The following is a 20680-nucleotide window of genomic DNA, read 5'->3' on the forward strand; positions in this document are numbered from 1 at the left end:
TCTACTTTTGAATATGAAACAATTTCTGTATAGTAAATAGCATAGCATGTAAACCAAGAATAACGCTGTTAAGTGTATTGCAGTTATTCTTAGGCTTAACTGAACTAATTGAATTAAACTGAATAATTGAATTTAAATAATTGAATTCAACCTAGCCTTTAGATAAAGTGTGTTTCAAAGGTAGGAGCTGGAATTGTGTATACTTGTGTAGGCTTTTCCAGACACTTTCCATCACCATTTTTACATGTATATATCTCCTAGGTATATTGCACTAGATGCTTAAATAAAAATTAGTTCAAACATTTAGTTGAGGTAATATAGTCCTGGTAGTGGATATGATAAGCAGTACTTTCAACAAATTGAAAGTTTGATCTCAATTTTTAATTTTTCAAATACACCAAGTATTAAATGCTATATATTTTGACACAATAATTTTGCATTCCTCATATGTTGTAGAGAAGATAATTTTAAAACTCTGATGGAAGCATGCAAAGTGTATTGCATAGCCTTGATTACATCTTAGTTACAATGAATAATTTTTCTTTTTTTCCCTGAGAGACAAGTTAGATGATAACATTTCCTCAAGAAACATGGCATTGGGTCTTTAGTTATACCTGTCATTGTTACTGCATAAATTCTGACATGTGGAGTAGATAATGTAACTGGATTATTGCATCTTAGTTCAGTGTTATCACAAGACCAAATTATTATAATTTAAAAGTACATTTTCTGTTTTCTCTAATGCCACACTGTTAAAACTGTTAACTTTATTGTTGTTGTCCTGCACAAAAAATAGTGAATTGTACCAACTTGATAGCTGGAAAAATAATAATACATGATGATAAGAATAAAAGTGATAATTAGCTGAAAATTATTAAAATGTAGTAGTGATATTATTGATTCAGTAAGCATTTCAGGGTTGATTCAAAGACTGAAATCTGTAGGGCTACCTGTTTTACCACAGAAGACTTCTAATCATACCCATATGGAATAGTTCCCAATCTCCATACATACACAGTATGGAGAGGAGTCTCTTACAAGATTGCATTAGGTAATGCTTTAGATATCTCTGGTAACTCTGAGGAGAATTTCAGTTTAATGGTGACCACGGGGTGTCTTAGCCACTTTCTTAACTTCAGCTTTAATACTAATATTCATTAGCAGTATGATTTTGTACGTAGAGCAACATAATTTTGTCTTCATCTTGTAAACCTGTGAGCAGTTTTGAGGAGCCATTCTGATAATGAGGATTGCAGGCTCCAAGCAGCACAGTATTCTCAGTCTGCCTCCCCGCTGTTCGGGGGTACCACTGAAGTTGCTTTGAATGGGAAGCGTCTGTTCTTCCTCTGAACCCCTCACACCAGAACAGATGGGTGGAACTTGGAACATGGAAGGTTTTACCTCAGAGGTGGTAACAGTGAAGCCACTCATTAACACTGAATTTACCACTTTGTTAGCAACGTTGCTTCCTGTTGAGCAAAGCTAATACAGGCTCTCAGATAGACTGAGCAGGCTTTTGTCTGCTTCTGCAGCAATAAACCAAGGAAAACACACATCTTCCAGGCAAAATTGGCTTACTCAATTTCTTACCAAGGTTTTGTGAACAGTTTTATACCTTGCTGCCTGATACTATATGAAGCCTACATTTTTGAGTTACAAAATTGCTGGAGCTGTTGTGCATCATTGTAGGCTTCACTTCTTTTAATTGACTTTTGCATTACTGATTCTTAGCACATGTTTGCACTGCCCATTTCTAACTTACCAAGGTGATGTAAAGACTCCTGCTGGGTGGTGCATTATCACCATTTTAGGGTGGTAGCTTTGGATGTGATCTTATTGGAAGTCGTTATTATAGTGAAAAACAAACCATCTCAAAACAGCAAAGCAAAGAAAAAAAATCTAAGAAGATTTTTTGGCAAGATGAGGAACCGGGTGTCCAGTAGAACATGTGCGTAAAGGTATGTTACAGATAATAATACAATAAAATATTTCACGCACTTCAAACATTTATTATGCCTCTGATGTGAGCATTGCTGTATTTCTAAATTGGCTAGTTCAGTGGTGGAGTAGCAAGGGAAATACTTTTTTAATGACTTAATTTTTCATTGTATTTCTGCTCCAAATAGAATTACTTTCATCTGCAAAAGTAAGTTACCTTACATTAGGGTTTGTTTTTTACAAACTCAGAAAAGGTTAAATAATTGTTTTGTCCTTTTGCTGATTTGAAACAAAACAAGTGCAATAAAAGAGAATTTCTGTGAAGTTGTACTTAGCTTTGAATTGTGTGGATAGCTGTCATTCTGTTGAGTTTAAAATACTGGACATACTTTAAAATGTTATATTTGGAGATGAAAATCGTTTAACTAGGTTGTTTTCTCTCCTTAGGAAAAAAGGATGTCCAAAGTGGTCTTCCTGGACTTCGATAAAGGACCATTGCAGGAAGCCATGGATATTAGTTGTGAGTTATAACATCTTAATTCAAAGAGTCTAGGTAATAACTCCTTTTAACTGAGTTCCATTCAAAATGTTAATTAGTAACTGAAACTATGTGATTGCAGGAATCAAATCCCATAAAAGATCAAAGTGAGTAATACTCTCTAAGGGTAAAATATGTGATTTTTGTAAAATATAGATGTCCTGACTCCAAGATGTTTTAATGCCTTATGCTCACTTATGTGTTCTGGGACCTGTATAAAAAGTGAATGCCAGGGTAGAGTAAAGTTTACATTTCTGTTGGTCACACATTGATTTTCATGTGTAGGCAGCTCCTTTGTGCTCACTAAGCATTGAATAGATGATTAGATGTATGAGTAAGAGTCACTTGTAGAAAGACGAGGCCACCCATGGGGAATTAATATGCAGTAGTTCTCTGTACTGGAAGATATTGTTAGTGTCATGCTCTGGATTCAACACAGTGACTTCATCTGGTAGGTAGATCCTAATGCAATGTTTTGTTCTTACAGTATTTTTCCCCCACCTTTGATAAAATGTTGTTTAATATGCTTATCATTTAAAATAGCCTTATAAGCAAATGGGATTTATTTGTTTTAAGCAATGAGGGTTCTTTTCTAAGAAGGGAATAGGAAGACATCTGGTTTCCTCAATGAGTTTGATCTTTGCTGTGTCTCTGTCACTAATCAGATACTCAAAATCAGCTTCATTGTGTTTTTCCCTTCTGCAGGCTTCCATGCAGCATCAGGTCAGTTGTATGGAAGTACTTCAAAAAAAGTGCTACCTTGAGAAATGTAAAGACTGTTTTAGTTTCCTAAAGAAAGTATGTTTAAAAAAAACAAAAACCAGAATTGCTAGTAGATGTCTGGGTAGCCTTTACTGCTTACTTCTACTTCTGGAGAACAACTGAAGATAATCTATATTTATGTACATATAGAATGCATTTGCTTTTGTTTTGGCAATCTGATTTTCCCTATCTTGCTTGTGTGTAGGTCTCAGGTTTCTTTGAACTGGGATATTTGGCAGTGACTAGTTTGCTGTATGGTTATTAATATTGCATAGCAAAAAAAGAGTGGGTTTTTTTCTTTCTTCATTGGTTCACTATAAATATTCTGGATATCCTAAATGAAAAGTAGATTTTTGACAAGTTCAAAACATCTTTTTAGATTACAGTGTGAAGAGTGATCCTGAAGAAAAGCTCTAAATTAAAGTTGTCATTATTTATTTCTGCTATTGCCTGATTTTTTCTTGTTTTTTTTTAGTGTAAATGTACTTAATGGACAGACCAGCAATATGGATGATTTAGAGACAAATACCGAAGTCACTGGTGCTAAAGAAGAAGAAATCCTATGTGATGATAATTTTGTATCTGAGGAAGAAGGTGGCATTCCCAAACCAGAAGAGAGTGACACATCATTTCAGAACAATACATTGACTCTGACTGAGGAGCTGTCAAGGGACAGATCTGAAAAAGCCTTAAGTGGAGGCCAGGCTTCTCTATTTATACACACTGGTGCTCCTACTGTTTCTAGTGAAAACTTTATGTTGTCTAGAGGAACTGCTGTTAATGGACCAGTTTCACACTCCACCTCAACAAAGACTTCCATTATGAATAAAGGCAGCGTTTCATTAACCACTGGACAGCCTGGAGGTCATCTTGCAGATTCCTGCTCAACTTTGACAGTGGTTCATGATCTGCAGCTGCCTGCGAAGAGTACAACACAGAAATCCAATCAGCACCAGGTTTTATTTTTGTTACCTGATGTAGCACATGCTAAGAACCTGACTCATTCCATTAAAAATCTACCTACCTCTGCTTCAATTGGTTGTGATTCACAGAAAACAGTAGGAAATAGTGTAGATAGCACTTTAGTAGACCAAGTAGAAGTTTGTGAGGATGATAAAAATTTACTATTAAAAGATGATTGTGTCGATACATTAACAAGCATTTCCTCAGGTACAGGTGGCTTTGGATCGGGATGTGATCCCAGCTGGGATCCACAGAAAGAGTTTATACAGTTTCTTATGACTAATGAAGAAACAATAGAGAAGTCTCCCATTCACTGTAAGGTAGGGCTAGAAAAGAAGCGAAAAAGGAAAATGGATGTTAGTAAAATAACACGCTATACTGAAGACTGTTTTGATGATACCAGTTGTATTCCTAGTAAATCAAAACTGTTAAATGTTGAATTCTTAGAGCAGAATGAGGAGCTACAAATAGTAGAACCACAGAAATACTCGTTGAGTAAAGTAAAGCCTGAATCTACAGATGAAGAGCTGGAAACTGTTGATGGTATCCAGCAGCTCATTTATAGTCCCACTAGTAACTGTGCAGAAGATACTTCTCCTGTTCACACTAGCACTTTTCTATCCAATACTTTGAAAAACAAATGTGAAGAGAATGATTCTGAACCACCATCTACTTTCAGTACTGATGAACCATCGTTTTATCCCTGTACAAAGTGCAATGTGAATTTTAGAGAGAAGAAACATCTGCATAGGCATATGATGTACCATTTAGATGGGAACAGTCATTTCCGACATCTCAATGTCCCCAGGCCCTATGCGTGTAGGGAATGCGGAAGGACATTCCGAGATCGTAATTCCCTTCTTAAACATATGATAATTCACCAGGAAAGAAGGCAGAAACTGATGGAAGAAATCCGTGAGCTGAAAGAACTTCAGGATGAGGGTAGGAGTGCACGGTTACAATGCCCACAGTGTGTATTTGGTACCAATTGTCCCAAAACGTTTGTGCAGCATGCAAAGACCCATGAAAAAGATAAAAGATATTACTGTTGTGAGGAATGCAATTTCATGGCTGTGACAGAAAATGAACTGGAATGCCATCGAGGGATCGCTCATGGAGCAGTAGTCAAATGTTCAATTATTGGTAGTGACTTGTCCCAGAGAAAAACTCAGAAAAAGGCATCCTTGAAAGATCCTTATTTAGGATCCTCAAGAAAGTCATCGACCTATATGTGTAAGCTGTGTCCATTTGCTACTTCAGCTAGAAGCATTTTAAAAAAACACATGGCATATTTGCATTCAGGATCATGCCTTGATCCCTTTGGTAGCCATCTTAGACAAGAGAAAAGAAAAGGCAGTATAATAGAAGAATCTTTAGATTTTCGTAGCAGGACAAAACAGTTGATCAAACATTCTTCTACTTTTCCAAAGAACTCTGCTTTAAAACAGGATGTAAAAAGATCATTTGGCTCTACTTCACAATCCAGTAACTTCGCAAAACTTCACAAGAGACCCTACAGGATACAGAAGGCTCGGAAAAGCGTTTCACAGTCATCTGTAAGTGTGTGCAATCTAAATTCTACAAACAAGAACTTTTTTATTAGAAATAGCATTGACCAAAAACGTAAATGTTTTCATCAAGCAGCAAAGCAGAAAGCTAGTGCCAAAAAAAGTAATTTATATAGACACAAATATGAAAACTACAGGATTATTAAAAAATCTAGTGACTCTTACCCTTTGCATTTAAAAAAGGAAGAGTCCAAATCTGTCAGTGCTTTACATTTATTTTCTTCACCAAGTAATGATTGTTTTGTCATGGATTCAAATAGCCTTGATTGCAAAAGGGCAGAAGGCTGTAAAGATCATAGGCATGTAGCTGTAAAAAGAGTGGTTAAAGAATCCAAGAGGGAAGGCTCTGTTACAGGAGATGATTTGGATTGCTATCCAGATTTTCTGCATAAAATGACTGTTGTTGTTTTACAGAAACTAAACTCTGCTGAAAAAAAAGACAGCTATGAAACGGAGGATGAAAGTTCATGGGATAATGTTGAACTATGTGATTACACTACACAGTCTGTGGAGGATGAATCTTACAGTGATATTAATCAGGAGCATGTAAACCTATTCCCCATATTCAAAGGTAAAATGGAAGATAATGAAGCTGGTGATAGATCTTCACTTGGTTATGAGCAGAATGATGGCTTTTATTTTGAGTATTACGAAGATGCTGAGGGTAGTAACTTCTTGCATGATTTGCATGATCCTCAGAATTTAGAAAATGTAGGATCAGCATTGCCAAAGCATAATTCAGTTTTCCACTGGACTGATTTGTCGCTTGAAAAGAAATCGTGCCCATATTGTCCAGCAACCTTTGAAACAGGTGTTGGTTTGTCCAATCATGTCAGAGGACATCTTCACAGAGCTGGACTAAGCTACGAAGCCCGTCATGTTGTTTCACCAGAACAAATAGCAACAAGTGACAAAATGCAGCATTTTAAAAGAGCTGGAACAGGGACTCCAGTTAAACGTGTTAGAAAAGGTAAGATTTGGTTTTTTATGTGGGTACGAAGTTGGGTGGACAAAGGGATTTATTGAGCACTGAACAAGGCTTGCTTTAGCTTCTTGTCAAGCCTCTCTTCTTGTGATTTGCAGTTGTCATGTTTAACTGTATATAATTGTCAAAAAACATTGTAATTATTTTCTTTGTAGCGATTGAGAAATCTGAAACTTCCTCTGAGCATACATGTCAGCTGTGTGGTGGCTGGTTCGATACCAAAATTGGATTGTCTAATCATGTGCGAGGACACCTGAAGAGGCTTGGCAAAACCAAGTGGGACGCACACAAGTCTCCCATCTGTGTTCTGAATGAGATGATGCAAAATGAAGAGAAGTATGAAAAAATCCTAAAGGCTTTGAACAGTCGCCGTATTATTCCCAGACCATTTGTTGCTCAGAAATTTGCATCAAATGATGACTTTTTATCTCAGAATGTTATACCTCTTGAAGCATACCATAATGGCTTAAAGACTGAAGATATATCTGTGTCTGCATCGGAGGAAGAAGGGCTGAGTTTCCTAAATGAATGTGATGAAACAAAAGCAGTACTGCATGATGAAAAAAGAAATCAGTCACTTACACTGATAGAACTCCTGAAAAACAAGAGGTTAGGAGAAGAGAGGAATCCTGATATTTCCCCTCAAAAGATTCATAATCAAACTGCAAGAAAGAGGTTTGTTCAGAAATGTGTTCTTCCATTAAATGAAGACAGTCCATTGATGTATCAGCCACAAAAAATGGACTTGACTATGCAGTCAGGTAAGAAGGTGTTTCTTGACAACATTTCCAAAAAAGTCATATAAGTCATAGAAAATGTACAAGTGCAGAGTATTTTATTTGGGATTCTCTTCATTTAATTCTTGTTTCATTTCCAGAGGACACTTGACTGCGAGAGGTAGCACAGCAAATTTTTCTGACTTGTTTTTCCTAAAGCGAAAAAACCCCTCAGCAGCACTGAAGGGTTTTTGCATGGAATATAGTTCCTGTTCTGCATATGCCTGGGCATGCAAATTGAAAGTGGACACAAAGTGAGCCTCAGTAAGGAAGAAGACACATCCTGCAGTAAACAAGTTGAAGTGTCTATGCATATTTGGTAGACTAACAGTTCTGAAATGTTTGGGCTTGCAACCCTGTTTTTGGGCAGTAAAACAGCTGGTTTAGAAATACTGCATTTAAGTTGTCAAGGTTTGTGCGAGGCAGCATTTGCTCAAACTAACAGAACTGTTGATCCCATTATAAATGCATAATACTGCATTGGTAAATCACTAATTTTCATGGTTTTAGGCAAACATACTCTTACAACATAGATTAATTCTTGTTTGTTGCAAATTGTGGCTGCTGTGAGAAACTCATGCTTGCTTAGGGCCTGTCGATCCTGAGTGACAACCTGTGCTGGTTCAAGCTTTGCTGGCATACAGTTGTAGCCAGCAGGTTTCCAGTGCACGGCCTCTGACCAATAAGGACCTAGATTGTCCCTCCACTGAGAATTGTGCTAATGAAACAATTCTACAATCAACTTCCTAGCTACTCTGTATACTAATAGAGCAGGCTTTTAGGGTGATGTTTTTAACTTACTTGTCACATGAGAATTATTTCTAGTCTTGGGGAACTCTTACAACATCCTTTTTAATGTGTATGTAGAGCTTGCATTTACCGGTTTCTTGGTTGGACACCACCAATGCTGCAGGATTCTCAAGACTGGAGAGCAGGATCTTATTTTTATACCCCTGACTTTTTTTGTGCTGTTTCTTTTCTTGTTATTAACTAGGTTTGTAAAACTGGCAGTGCCTAGTACTTTTTCACCTGTATTCTTTTCTTTCTTTAAACAAAAAACCCTAACAATCTGATGCGCTCAGAAGTTCTTTTAGGGGCTATAAAAGTGTGGCAATAAATTTCTTAAGAAGGGTGGCTTTCTAAAATGACATAGTAGAAGTGGAAAAGAATTACATTTTACGATTTTACATCTTCTGTACGTCTGTGGTTGTCCCTTAAGACAGGAGATTGCTTAATAAAGGAAGTGTATCTTTGACAGGTTTAATGATTTGAAAAATAATGCTCAAGAATAGTTTGCCAAACCTGACACTGTGTTTTGCTTTCTGTGTAATATTTACTGCTCAATACTAGGTAGAACCCGTTTGGTTATGATGAACAACCAAGTAAAAATAAACATATGCTCGCATAGTACTACTAACAGTTCTGAATGGAGCCCGATAGTTTTCTGTGGCTGAGGTAACAGAATTTGATAACTAATGCACTGTGCCAGTTGAGTTAATAAGAAAATATTTAACATCAAGTTGAAAATCTTCTTTTTTTTCCTTAAAAAGGCAAATATTCCTAATTCTGGTTTTAGTTTTATAAAGGCTTTTACCAATCTGGTGGTCTTCTTTTGTAACTTGCCTGAAAAAACAGCATGTCTTCTGTGGGCTGCTGGAGAATAGCATTCTTTCTTTCCTGCAGAGACTTTTCAGCTGAGTAGTAGCTTTTCATTTATTCTTCTAATAATTTATTAGTAGAGAACCTGAAATATTAGTTCACCAAAACAATATATCTTTGGTAAAATACAGGGAGAAATATGGTGAAGTTGAGCAGGAGATAAGTTATAATGGTTTCTTTGTCTGTAAATGAGGAGTTCAGTATTGTTTCATTGTTTTCTGTGATAAATAGCATGTTATTTTGTTGATATTTATTTAGCACAAAGATTTTAGCAAAAAAAAACTTCAAATCATTTACTTTCATTATCAATTGTGCATCTAAAGTAATGAATAGAAAATGCACTGAACAAAATGTTTTGCCTAGCAGCTGTTCAGTGGTTTGTTTTACCATGTTTTCTCTGAGCCTTCAACAGCAGCCTAATTTTAGTATTGAGTGCTTTAGTCTTATGGGTAAAACACTTTTAATTACCACTTTGTCAACTTGACTTTTCAAATTCTCTTTATTGGAAATTCTGGAAACTCTGAAATTTCTCAACAGAATTGTGCTATTCATATTGCAGGATTGTATTTTGGAATTAGAGTTTCTTTATGTGGAGATCTGTAGGAGCTTGGTAGTAGGTATTAAATGCAGAGTAGCCTACTGGGCTCAAGTTGCCTCCTTTCTGTTCTTTTTCAAATAACATGGTTTGGCTTAAAGCACTAGGTGGAAAACTAATAACTGTTAACTTGGATCCTTCTAATATACTAAACAATTGCGTCAATGCAGTGAATATATTTTAAACCATCTTTATTGCAGAAAACTTTTTACAACGCTTTGAGAATTTCATTTTTTGAAGAGAGAACTGGATTATAGTTTTCTTTTGAATGATAGGTATGCCTGTGAAGCTTAGAACGTGTGTGCATTGCAATACGACGTTTACAAGTGCTGTTAGCCTGTCCAACCACTTACGCGCTTATGCACGAAAGAAGAGTGCTGGACTTTTGACTGGGACAGGTATGTTTTGTTACAGATGTAAAAGCAAGTCTGTCTATGATACATTTTCTTCATCAGACTGGACAAAAGCATATGTTAATTCAAAATAATTTTGAAGCTTTTGCTGGTAAAGAATTTATTTGCCATAAAACTTCAGCAACTTGTAAGAAAACGTATGTTGCTGTTGTCCACTCTCATGTCTGATTTTCATTCTTAGTCTTTGATTTTGGATCCAACATTTAAGGTATGTAAGCAAAACTAAGAGATGGTTGCTTAAATTCATTCTCCTATGATATCACAACTTCCAAACCAGATAGTTGGCCTTCAAATGAAGTGTTTCAAAGTATCTCAGAAATGAGAGCGGTGGGGAGGAAAAAGGCAACGATACAACAAGTAGTTTTTACTGTCTAGTACATACAGTTACAAAGAATACTTCAGTAAAATGGAAAAGCAAGTCATTTTACACTCTGTATATTTCTAACAATATATGATACGCAGTTGGTTTCATATCTTATTTGGCTCACAATCCAAAAACTACCTGCTCTGACATTGAGTGAGGGTAGTACAGTAGCATTTGGCACTGCTATTAATGTTTTTTATTAAAACACACTTCATTTTGAAATTCTTCTAATATGCCATATTTTGATTTGTTTTCAGAGACCTGCAGCTTGCTTGGCTGTAGGCAGTTTCTGAGTTTACTTGGATTATTGCTGAGATTAATGGGACTTCACATGGTCAACAGCAAATTGAGGAGCAGAGATGCAATATAATGAGGAGAATTTGGAGATATGAAGCCTGAAATACTCTGTAATTAAGAAGGGCAACCATCAGTTTTCTGTGTCAACAAACACAGACTTTTACATAATGCTCTTGGAAAATGTGTAATCCTTTTTTGATCTGCAAATGTAATTCATTATGCTAAGAATGGCAAACTGAGTAGCAGGCTTACTCTGTAGAAGGCTGAAAGTAATATTTTTGTAACACAGGCCTGTGGCTGCCAGGTCTTCTGTTCCTATACATTAGTGCCGTAACAAAGCAGATTTGGAAGGAAGTCAGCAGATGCAGTATTACCTAACATGTAGAAGAATATGCCTTTAGTCAGTGATTCTGAAAATTTTCATATTTATTCAGTAGAAGGTTGATAGTAGTGAACTTCATTTACCACTGCTGTGATTTGATCTTAGTCCTGTGGTAAATCCCTTTTCTTATAGACTTACTGAGGAAGTATTTTTCAATAGCTATATATTTAAATTGCACATTAATAACAGTAAATCAATGAAGGAGACACTGGCAAATAGGATACTACAGAGATTGAATCCTAGACAAGCACTTTGTACCTAGCTTCCGTTTTGCTAAGTGGGAAAAGTGAAGGAAGCTGGTTTAGGTACTTTCAGGGATTTTTGTTTGTTTTCTCTAAGAAACGTATTTTGCTAGTCAAGTAGTTGCATAGTCATCAGAACAGATGCCACTTTTCTTAAAAGAATGGAAAGAAAACTCATGAGTCTTCTATCATTGCACCTAGAAGTTGGTTTTGAATCAGATTGGAAACAAAATGGGGTTAGAAACAAGGTTTAAATAAAAGGTTAGAAACAAAAGTTTGGGAAAAAAATTTTTTTGCTCTCAGAAGCTGGAGCTAAGCCAGATAAATAACTTATACCATGGATAAAGGCCTGTCGCTGGAACCACTGACTTAAGGAGTCAGTGTTGAGTTCTAACTGTAACATCATGCAACCAATGTGTATCTACAGCAGCATAGTCATTACTCTCCTGCAACTCTGTGAAGGTTGTAAGCTTTGCTCAGTGACTTCTCACTCAAGCAAGCTTAATGCAAGGCTTGTAGATCAAAAAATACACTTTAAACAGTTGTTCTGTTTGATATTCCACTTTATAATACAAGTTTTGTGAAGAGAATTATTTTAATGCAAGATTTCACTAGTAGACACTAGTTTTAAAGCACATAGAAGTACAGTCTTGTTATGAGTGTTGCTCTTGAGTAGATCTCAGGTTTATCTTACTAAAAGATGGTTGTGGTTGAGAGCAATTTTGAGATGTCTTCAGTTGGGCCTCAGCCGCAGCTAAACCTTTAATGGTCTTCAACCATTGTATGGAGACATTGAGGACATGTTTATACATGTTGCTTCTCATTAAGCCTTTCTTATATCTTCTTAAAGCAAACATAACTACCAAAAATAAATCACATCAGTTGAATAATTATCTCCGTTTCTTCCTGTAACAAAATAATGGTGTCAAAACATGAACACTTTGATTATCTGGCAGTTGATATGGGACCTGTCTAGGCACTACCATTTATTAGGAGAAATAACATGAGAAATGCAAGATCCCTGCATGCCACCAAAGTGAGGCCTTTCCCAGCATTACATTAGCTTATGTACTAGTCTCAGATTTTCCATTTGTCTGCACGTGTTTTTGATATTGACTGTTACCGTGTTGCTCTTCCAGCAGGTGTCCTACTTCTTCAGTCAGTAATGTCATCATATTTAGTTAAATCTTAGCCTATTTTTCTTTTCAAATGCAACTCTACAGTTTTAGCATATAGTAGACATGGTTAAGCATAATGGTAGCTTTGGAGAATGGACTGAAGAAAAACATCCTAGAAGTGAAAGTTCCTAGGCTGTTGGCTGTTTGAGGTTAATCTTTATTAGACTTTATTTGTGCCTATACCAATGCATTATAGATCCACTGTAAAGCAAATACCTGTGTCTTCAGATGTATGGCTGGAACTTTTTTTGTTGTTGTTATTCAGTCCAATTTTTAACAATGTAATTGCTCATCTTGAATAGATGTTAAATTTCCTTTTATACCTATTTTGATGTATAGCAACACATTGGTGTTTCTCAGAGCAAGTGGTCAACTTGCTTCTTTCTTCTGAGTATCTTTAGAGCATTGAACAAACCTACACAAAATCTTCAAAATGCATCTCGCTCTTCTTCGTATAGTTGTATATTCGGCTTCCTTTCTTTTTTTCTCTCTGGGCTTCTCTTGCTCCCTCCTGCCCTGGCTCTCCCCAAGTCTCTTGATTCTTTCTTGCACCCTGGCTTTTTACATCTTCTCTTTGTTGACCCTTTTCACATACTCAGTCTTTTCTTACTGGCTTTCATCTTCTGGGAATCACCACTTTCTTCTTTGGTCTCTGCTTCTATAGGTGGAGACTGCTCTGTCAGAAGTTTGGGAGGGAACAGTAAAGTACAGAGCAAGGAGTCTGGCCTTCAAGCCAACAGTGTGACTGAGGTAGTGGTTCATGAGGGCTGCTACGCGTTCAAATAATTTCAAATGTTGTTTTGTCAAACTTGTAGCTTTGGGATGTTTGTGGTGGAAGCATATCAAGTATGCAGGAATCTGAGATCCCCTGGCTTTGCGTGTCATTGTTCTGTGCTGTTACAGTCATAATGAATCAACTGGCATGATGAGCTCATTTTCAGCATCTTATAAAATCCTACAGAGAGCAAATGATAGGAGGGGTTTATTTAATGTACTTCACTGTGCAGTAGTGATGAGGATAGATAGCGATTGAATTTGAAAAGTTAGTGACTAAATGTACAAGATAGTTCATTATTTTTCACTTGGCAGTGTTTTCAAATGTTTATTTAGTTCCATTTCTGCGTCAAATTATTCAACTTGTTTTAGCTTATGTACACTTCGACAAAAGTAATGAAGTCCAAATAAAAGACCCAGCTTCAGTTTTCCTGAAATAAGAAGCATTTCATGTTGGCGACATCAGGAAACAGAGCAGTGTAATTTGGAACTGCAGACCAAATGTCATGGCATGAAAGGACATCTAATTGTGACCTGTCTAGTTCACTTAGGCATGCTCATTGGAACCTCCTATGTCCATCTGCTTGTAGTCTTTTTTGATAAGTCATCACAGAGGTTTTTGTATGCAGAGCTTTTACCTAGCATATATTTTTCAAAGTAGTGTGCTCTGAAATTGTACGTAAGTACCTCAAGTAGGATCCTCCAAAGTTTGATAGTCATTTGTTTTAAATGGATTGTTTCTCCACCATGTTGTATCGGCAGTTTGAGGATGTTGTGTGACTGGTTGTTTACAAGAAGTTTTTCAGTTATCAGCTAGGAAACACCAGGTGGCCAAACTTGAAAGAAAGAGAGTTCTTCCAAAAAGAAGTAGGCCTTTATGGAGAATGAGGAATGATAGTTTGGAAGCTGTGATAACTACAGAGTAGCTGTTAATGATCAGTAGTTCCTACCTCTCTATAGCAATTTGCTGCAGTTTCCATGCAGTTTACTAGACCTAATTTATCCTTGGTCTCTTCCCAGACATGATAAAAGACTTTCTGAGGAGGTCATGTTTTGTTACAGTAAAGGCATAGAAAAAGCAGGAACTGAGTTTTGGTCGGAACATGGCTACTTTATGGGGAGGCAATGGCTAAGGCAATTGTGTGATTTAGTTAATGTTTGCAACTTCTTGTAAGCATTGTATCAACAGAGTACTCAAGTGTGTGCATGTGACTTTATTTAAACTTGTTGTTCTCTGGATAGACAAAATGAAATTAATGTGATGGCTACTGGTACACATGCCTCATAACTGCTGTTTGAATTGTAGTTTTCAATGAGCTTTACTCAGATATTCCTCCTTCTTCACTCACTTTCCATCTTCACTGGAGTAACTTCAAAACATGCTGGTGCTGCTTTGAGCTCCCTAAAATGTAAAAGAATATGTTCACTATCTCAGAAGACAAAGGGAAAAAAATGACCCTTGCAGAACACAGGATTTGTGTTGTTAGTGTTTTCTGTCTTTTATAACTGCTTCTTCCTTGGGCAAATCTACTTTCAAATTTAGCTAAGTTGCTCTGAGAATTCATAGCGTAATCTGAGTCCTTTTTCGTGGTCTTTTACTGTGGTATTTTCTTCTCTTTGTTTTATAATTTCCTTATATAGAGTCTCCATCATAAATAGCTGAAAGAACATGCCCTTGCTTTTGTTTTCCTTGTTTTCTCACTGTTCATAGAAAAGGTACCTTTCAAGGAAGTAGAAACTGCCTCTCCTGGTTCATTATGGCAATTTCTGTCAGTGTTGCTGTTGTTTGATTGCACAGTAGTTCAGAGGGGTTTTTTTCTTAGAAGATTATACACATACACACACAAACCCATCAGTGTCAGCAATCTGTTGCAGAATACCAACCCAGGTCTTGTAGGAAAGGGAAAGCTCTCTGAAATGCTCCAGATGCATGTGAGTAGAATCAAATTTCTTGATGAGAATGAATGTCTTTGCCAACATCAAGGAAATCAGCAAGTTCTTGTTCCAAGTGCAGTTTGCCCTCTCTAGGAGGAGTCTGTTGTCACTATTGCTTCTTTTTTTTCCACTCATATAAGCTGACATCAACTAACTTATCAGGTGCAGCTCATGGACATGTTTGCATTCAGGTAATACCAGCTTCTGTTTCCCTTCTCCCCATGATGTTCCAGAAGATGGCAAAGGCAGAGCTTTTGCTGCAGTAATTGCTGCAGATAAGTTGTGCCTCATACAAACAGTTCTCTTCAAAGCATGGGTGTCTGAGTTCCAGTGTTTTATCTGCTTGCATTGCTGATGGTGTTACTGAAGTTGTGGTATGTAAAACACATATATGTGGTAGTTCCTACCTGATATGATAGTTAGCTTTTTTCTTCCTAATTAAATGAAGAATATGTTTCTTGTGAGAGAATGAAGTATTAAGAACCCCTTGATGCTTTTCCAGAAGCATCTTGGCAATTTCTCTCTCTCTGTCCCCCCTGCCACCTTGGGTTACTGCCTTTTTATGCAGACTAGTTTTGTTGTTGCTGTCAGAAAAAAAATGCTGTTAAGCCTCATTTTCCTAATGTTGATCTGAGGAAGTCTCTCTAGGTTGGTGTCGTGTTTCCACTTATTTTATTGGTTCTCTGATACCTTCAAACCTTAGATATTCATTCTAAATTTTAGATAGGTAGGAATCCTTAAGCCGGGGATAGAACTGGAAAATGTCTAGTATGTCTACCAAGTTGAAAGTTGGGCTACAAGGTAAAAGCTTGAGAGGTGCTCATTTGGAGGGCATGAGAAAAATTAAGGATACAGTCAAGACTGTGTGTTCTTTAAATCAACATGTTTTACCTCACCAGACAATGTCTTATGCTTCAGAATGCTAAGAGGTTAATTCTTCTGTTTCATATTCTAGGAGTCAAAACTTAAGCCAAGTGTAACAATTTTTTTCCTCATTTTACTGTTAAGATGCTTCAGTAGCATAGCATTATGCCTTCTTGGTATCAAGAATACCACCTGGTACTGTCTTTCTGGTTTCTGTGGAGTTTTTGTTGAAGTGGTGTAACTGGTTGTTTGCAAAAGTTTTTGTGTTGGATTTACATTGTTGGTGTCTTGTGTTTTGGAATAGAGTGTAGCTAGATACACTTCTCAGTTCAAGCAGTCACAAACTTCTTGAGCTTTATCAGCTGTTCGCATCATAACAATATTAATTCAGTTTAATCCACTCATCCCCCACTTTGGCTGCTTCTTAGAATCTCCAGGTTTTGTCTCAGATTCCCATTACATTTGTTTATGGGAGATGCAGACCTCAGAGCTGTCTGAACTCATTTGCTATGTTTCCTATTCACACACGTTATTTTCATATGCAGTTTCAAATGCTTAGACTGAATTTAAAAAGGGGCCTTGCCATCCCTGTTGATTGTCCTAATACCAGCTCCCACTGCCAAGGACTAATACATAGTTTTTGTATGCCTCATTAGAATTCAGACAGGAGTGAAAGGGAAGCTTCCTTTGAAACTCTTAGAACAAAAGGACAAATTTTTGCTTTGTGTTGAAAACAAATGGCAGGTGTTTTATTCAAACTAGGAATTCCTGATTGTACTAGCTGAAAGCTACAACTTCATAAAGTTGTAACTTGGTTGAACATGAGTGGTCTTATGATGGTACTTGAACTACAAAACAAGTTCTGAGATTTTGACAGTGTTTTATGCATGAAAGGGAATTTCCAATGGTGCTTTGCTTCTGTATAATTCTGCAATAGGTTTATAGGTGCTTGCTGATACTAAAACAACAGTTTAATGCTGAAAGTCAATTATCTAGTCTTTAAAAGAGCAAGCACAATGCTAACCTAAAAAAAACAGCTTCATGTGTTCTCCCAGTATATTTCTTAGAATACACTGTAATTGTTTTGGATTTACGTTGTAATTAACTACAGAAAAACAAGGAGGTAGATATCTTTTTATTATTGCTATAGGGAATACTTACTGAATATCTCTGTTTGACTAACACTCATTGAAGTATTATTTTCACATATGAAAATTTCTCTTCTTAGCTTTAGACTGTAAACAAAAGAAGTCAAGGTCAAGATCTGGAAGCAAGAAGAAAATGCTGCCGTTACCTCATAGTGCTGATGAAGTTTACATACTCAGATGCAGGTACATAGTGTTGCTTTAACTGGCAGAATACATTCTTAAGAGTTTACTAATGTTAGTCATAAAGAGTTTCATTATTTTATCCATAAATGTTTGTGATTAAATTGAATAATGACAGGGGAAAGGAATTGCCTGTTTTCATTAATTTGAACAAGAGGATTTGATTCAGTCACACTTGGGTGTTAGATTGCCAGTAGTTTCTCTAGCTAAAATCTTACTGGTCGTGTCTGAGTAATATTCTGAACTTCAAAAGAAACCTTATATAAGAAAAACAGATTGTTATTACTGGTATTGAGTGTGAGAATGTGAGTTGTATAAGCTGCAGGGTTTTGTGCTCACAGTTAGTACTAATGAACTCAATTACTAAGTTTTTCAGCTAAAACATGTAGAAACAAACTTCAAGAAAATTAAGACTTTTCCTCTTACTGTCTTTGTTTTATAATTTTTCAGTAGAGATAGATGTATCTTGATGGATTAATTTTAATATTTGCATAGGTTTTGTGGTCTGGTCTTTCGAGGACCTTTGTCTGTTCAAGAAGACTGGATAAAGCACTTGCAGCGACACATTGTCAACGCAAATCTTCCACGGACTGGAGCTGGCATGGTTGAGGTCACATCACTACTTAAAAAGCCTGCTTCAATTACTGAAACTTCATTTTCTTTACTGATGGCAGAAGCAGCATCATAGAACACAGAAACATTTTAAATTTTAATTGGATGTAAATTTGAAATACTTCATCATTTTTTAAAATAAATGGCTACACTAAATTATGTTTATAAATGCTAAAGAGAGAAAATAGAGGAAGTGGATTACAGTAACATCATAATAAATTGAATACTTAACAGTTACAGTAAGTAGTCTTTATATTTTATATAGGGTGGAAGATGTGTTTTTAAGGTTTATTATGTTTTTGTCAGTTACTGTGTTCACTATCAGTACAAGACCATTATATGTATGGCAGCCATTTTTAAATTGTTGCACATGGGTACTTAAAGGACAGATTTTAATAAAACAAAGAAACCACGTTCTCTTCAGTGTTACCCAAATCAAGGTTCTGTTTATTCCAAAAAGAATTACATAGTAAAATAAGATACTATTATATTTTGTTTGTATGTATGTAGTGTTTTGTATAATACCAAGAACTGCTAATACAATTTACTCAACTTAGGGCATTAAATACCATGTACTTCATAGTTCAAGAGACTGTTTTGTTCAAATAGGGCAATTAGTACTATTCTATCTAGGTGTGTAAGTGTTTTTTTTAAATCACATGAGGCTTTTTGTACTAAAAAGTGGAGGGAAACTTGTTTAAACAAATTTCTAAGAGAAATATGTACATAATACTGGAAATTTGTGGTAAGGAAATATTCTTTACTTCAGTTGCATTTCTCACTGACAATAAAGTGGTGCATCCATGCTACCTCCTACTTGTCAACAAAGATGGTATTTACCCTTATGTTTTGTATCATAGTAGATTCAATCCAACTTTCTTTATTACAAAGCATCTTTTTGTTAACAAGTTTGTTACTTTTATGACAATTTACTTAAAGTCTGACTTGCTTACAGAAGTTTGCCTCTACTATTTTATTTAACACTGTAGAAATGTACTAATAAGCATTGCTCACTACACGGTTAGAGTAGGCTTTTCATTTATAATTCTGTTTAAAAGATTGATCATTTTAGAAAATTCAAACACAGATTGAAATGTTTCCACATATGAAGAGAATGTTTACAACTTAAATTTTAGAGCTTGTTTTGGATGTGATTATATGTATGAAAACTGTAACACTATGCTCATGCTAAGGACCTACTTACAGAATTATTGAAATAAATGTGCTGTGAGGATGGAAATATGGTGCAGGTGTCTTGGTCATGATGAATTGTGTTTGTTCATTTAAACTGTCTTCAGAACATGATTTTTGTTTAAATCAAATTAGATTCCTCTACAAATCAATTTTGTATGCAAGTAACATTTCATTTTACTCATATAGGGTAACAGATACTGTAGTTAAGCCAAGGATATGCATTGATATTTTCTTTATATGTAAATAAAGTTAAAAGCAGTTAAAGCAAGAGGAGTATTTTGGTAGAGTATATACATACCTCACTGCCAGTGAAATTGCTTTCCTATGGTATATCTCCTTACCAGAAAAATCTCTAAATAAAAAGGTTTAAAGAAAATATAAATGTCTATAATGTGAAGCATTTATTTGCATTGTGTGAATTAAGTTTGTGGAATTGATTTGTCTTGCTTGAGATTAGAATCTTCTCATGATCTTAAGTAAAAGTACATTTACTTGCAATAAACTGAATTGTTCACAGATGCATTACATTTGATTGGTGGAAAGTATGAATAAATGTCTGTCTTCCTGGATGCACAGAGTTCAGAGTCAACACATGAGGCTTGTTAATGTTCTGATAGAATAGATGGGCTAAAAATGCACAGCTGTGCAAGACAGAGGCCTCAGACAAGGCCATCCTAGCTCTGTCAAGGCTGTCATTAAATTAGTGGTGTCAGGTGTTTACCTGTACAAATTGCTACAGTTAAGTTTAGCTTTCTTGTTGAAATTTATTCTCTTGTAAGTGGAAAGATCTACATCATTACATTTAAAGGCTGGAGGAATAATACTTTAGAGATTTTAGAAAAGATAACTGGGATGTTGAAGTGTATTGCAAACAAATAGTGTATGCAGACTAACAAATTTCTGAATTTGTGGATACTTGTGGAGCTTTTTTATATGATGTGAAAACTGAAGATTTAAAGCAGTGTGTTGAAACAGAATAGAGGGAAGTGATCACATCACCTTGAATGTTTATAATGCTTTAATAGAGTGCTTGTTTACCCTTCTCACCAAAAAAGGTGCTTGTGAGAGCACCATATTTTATGGCTGTTTAGCAAATGAAAAAATCAATTAAGTGCAAATGATATTTATCTAGTGTTGTTAAGAATGCTTGTAAGGTGAAGCCATACCGTGCAGAATTTTGCGTTAGCAAAAGACTCTTACTAGATTCATTAAAATAATTTTTAAAACCCTAGTTAATTCTATTTAATTAATTAAGCCCTAATTGTGAGCTACTTTATGTAATACTAAAATAAAAATGCAAGGTTGTGTCTGAA

The 20680-nt window shown here is 35.9% G+C and overlaps 1 protein-coding gene across 8 annotated transcripts in view; it reads left to right on the forward strand.

Moving 5' to 3' along the window:
* Nucleotides 1-20680, forward strand: part of ZNF644 (zinc finger protein 644) — a 75207-nt gene extending 54527 nt beyond the window's left edge. For 5 of the 8 annotated variants that reach the window (XM_077182267.1, XM_077182265.1, XM_077182264.1 and 2 more), the window contains exons 3-7: nucleotides 2386-2458; nucleotides 3714-6739; nucleotides 6910-7515; nucleotides 17462-17564; nucleotides 18057-20680. In XM_077182267.1, coding sequence (XP_077038382.1) covers nucleotides 3745-6739; nucleotides 6910-7515; nucleotides 17462-17564; nucleotides 18057-18249 — 3897 coding nt within the window. In that variant the 5' untranslated portion in view covers nucleotides 2386-2458; nucleotides 3714-3744 and the 3' untranslated portion in view covers nucleotides 18250-20680. Of the gene's footprint in view, nucleotides 1-2385; nucleotides 2492-3713; nucleotides 6740-6909; nucleotides 7516-10059; nucleotides 10183-17461; nucleotides 17565-18056 lie in introns of all 8 variants that reach the window. The other 3 variants (XM_054638820.2, XM_054638819.2, XM_077182268.1) reach the window with 2 other exon arrangements.

Source organism: Agelaius phoeniceus, chromosome 8 (genome assembly GCF_051311805.1).
Source record: "Agelaius phoeniceus isolate bAgePho1 chromosome 8, bAgePho1.hap1, whole genome shotgun sequence".
NCBI lineage: Eukaryota > Metazoa > Chordata > Aves > Passeriformes > Icteridae > Agelaius > Agelaius phoeniceus.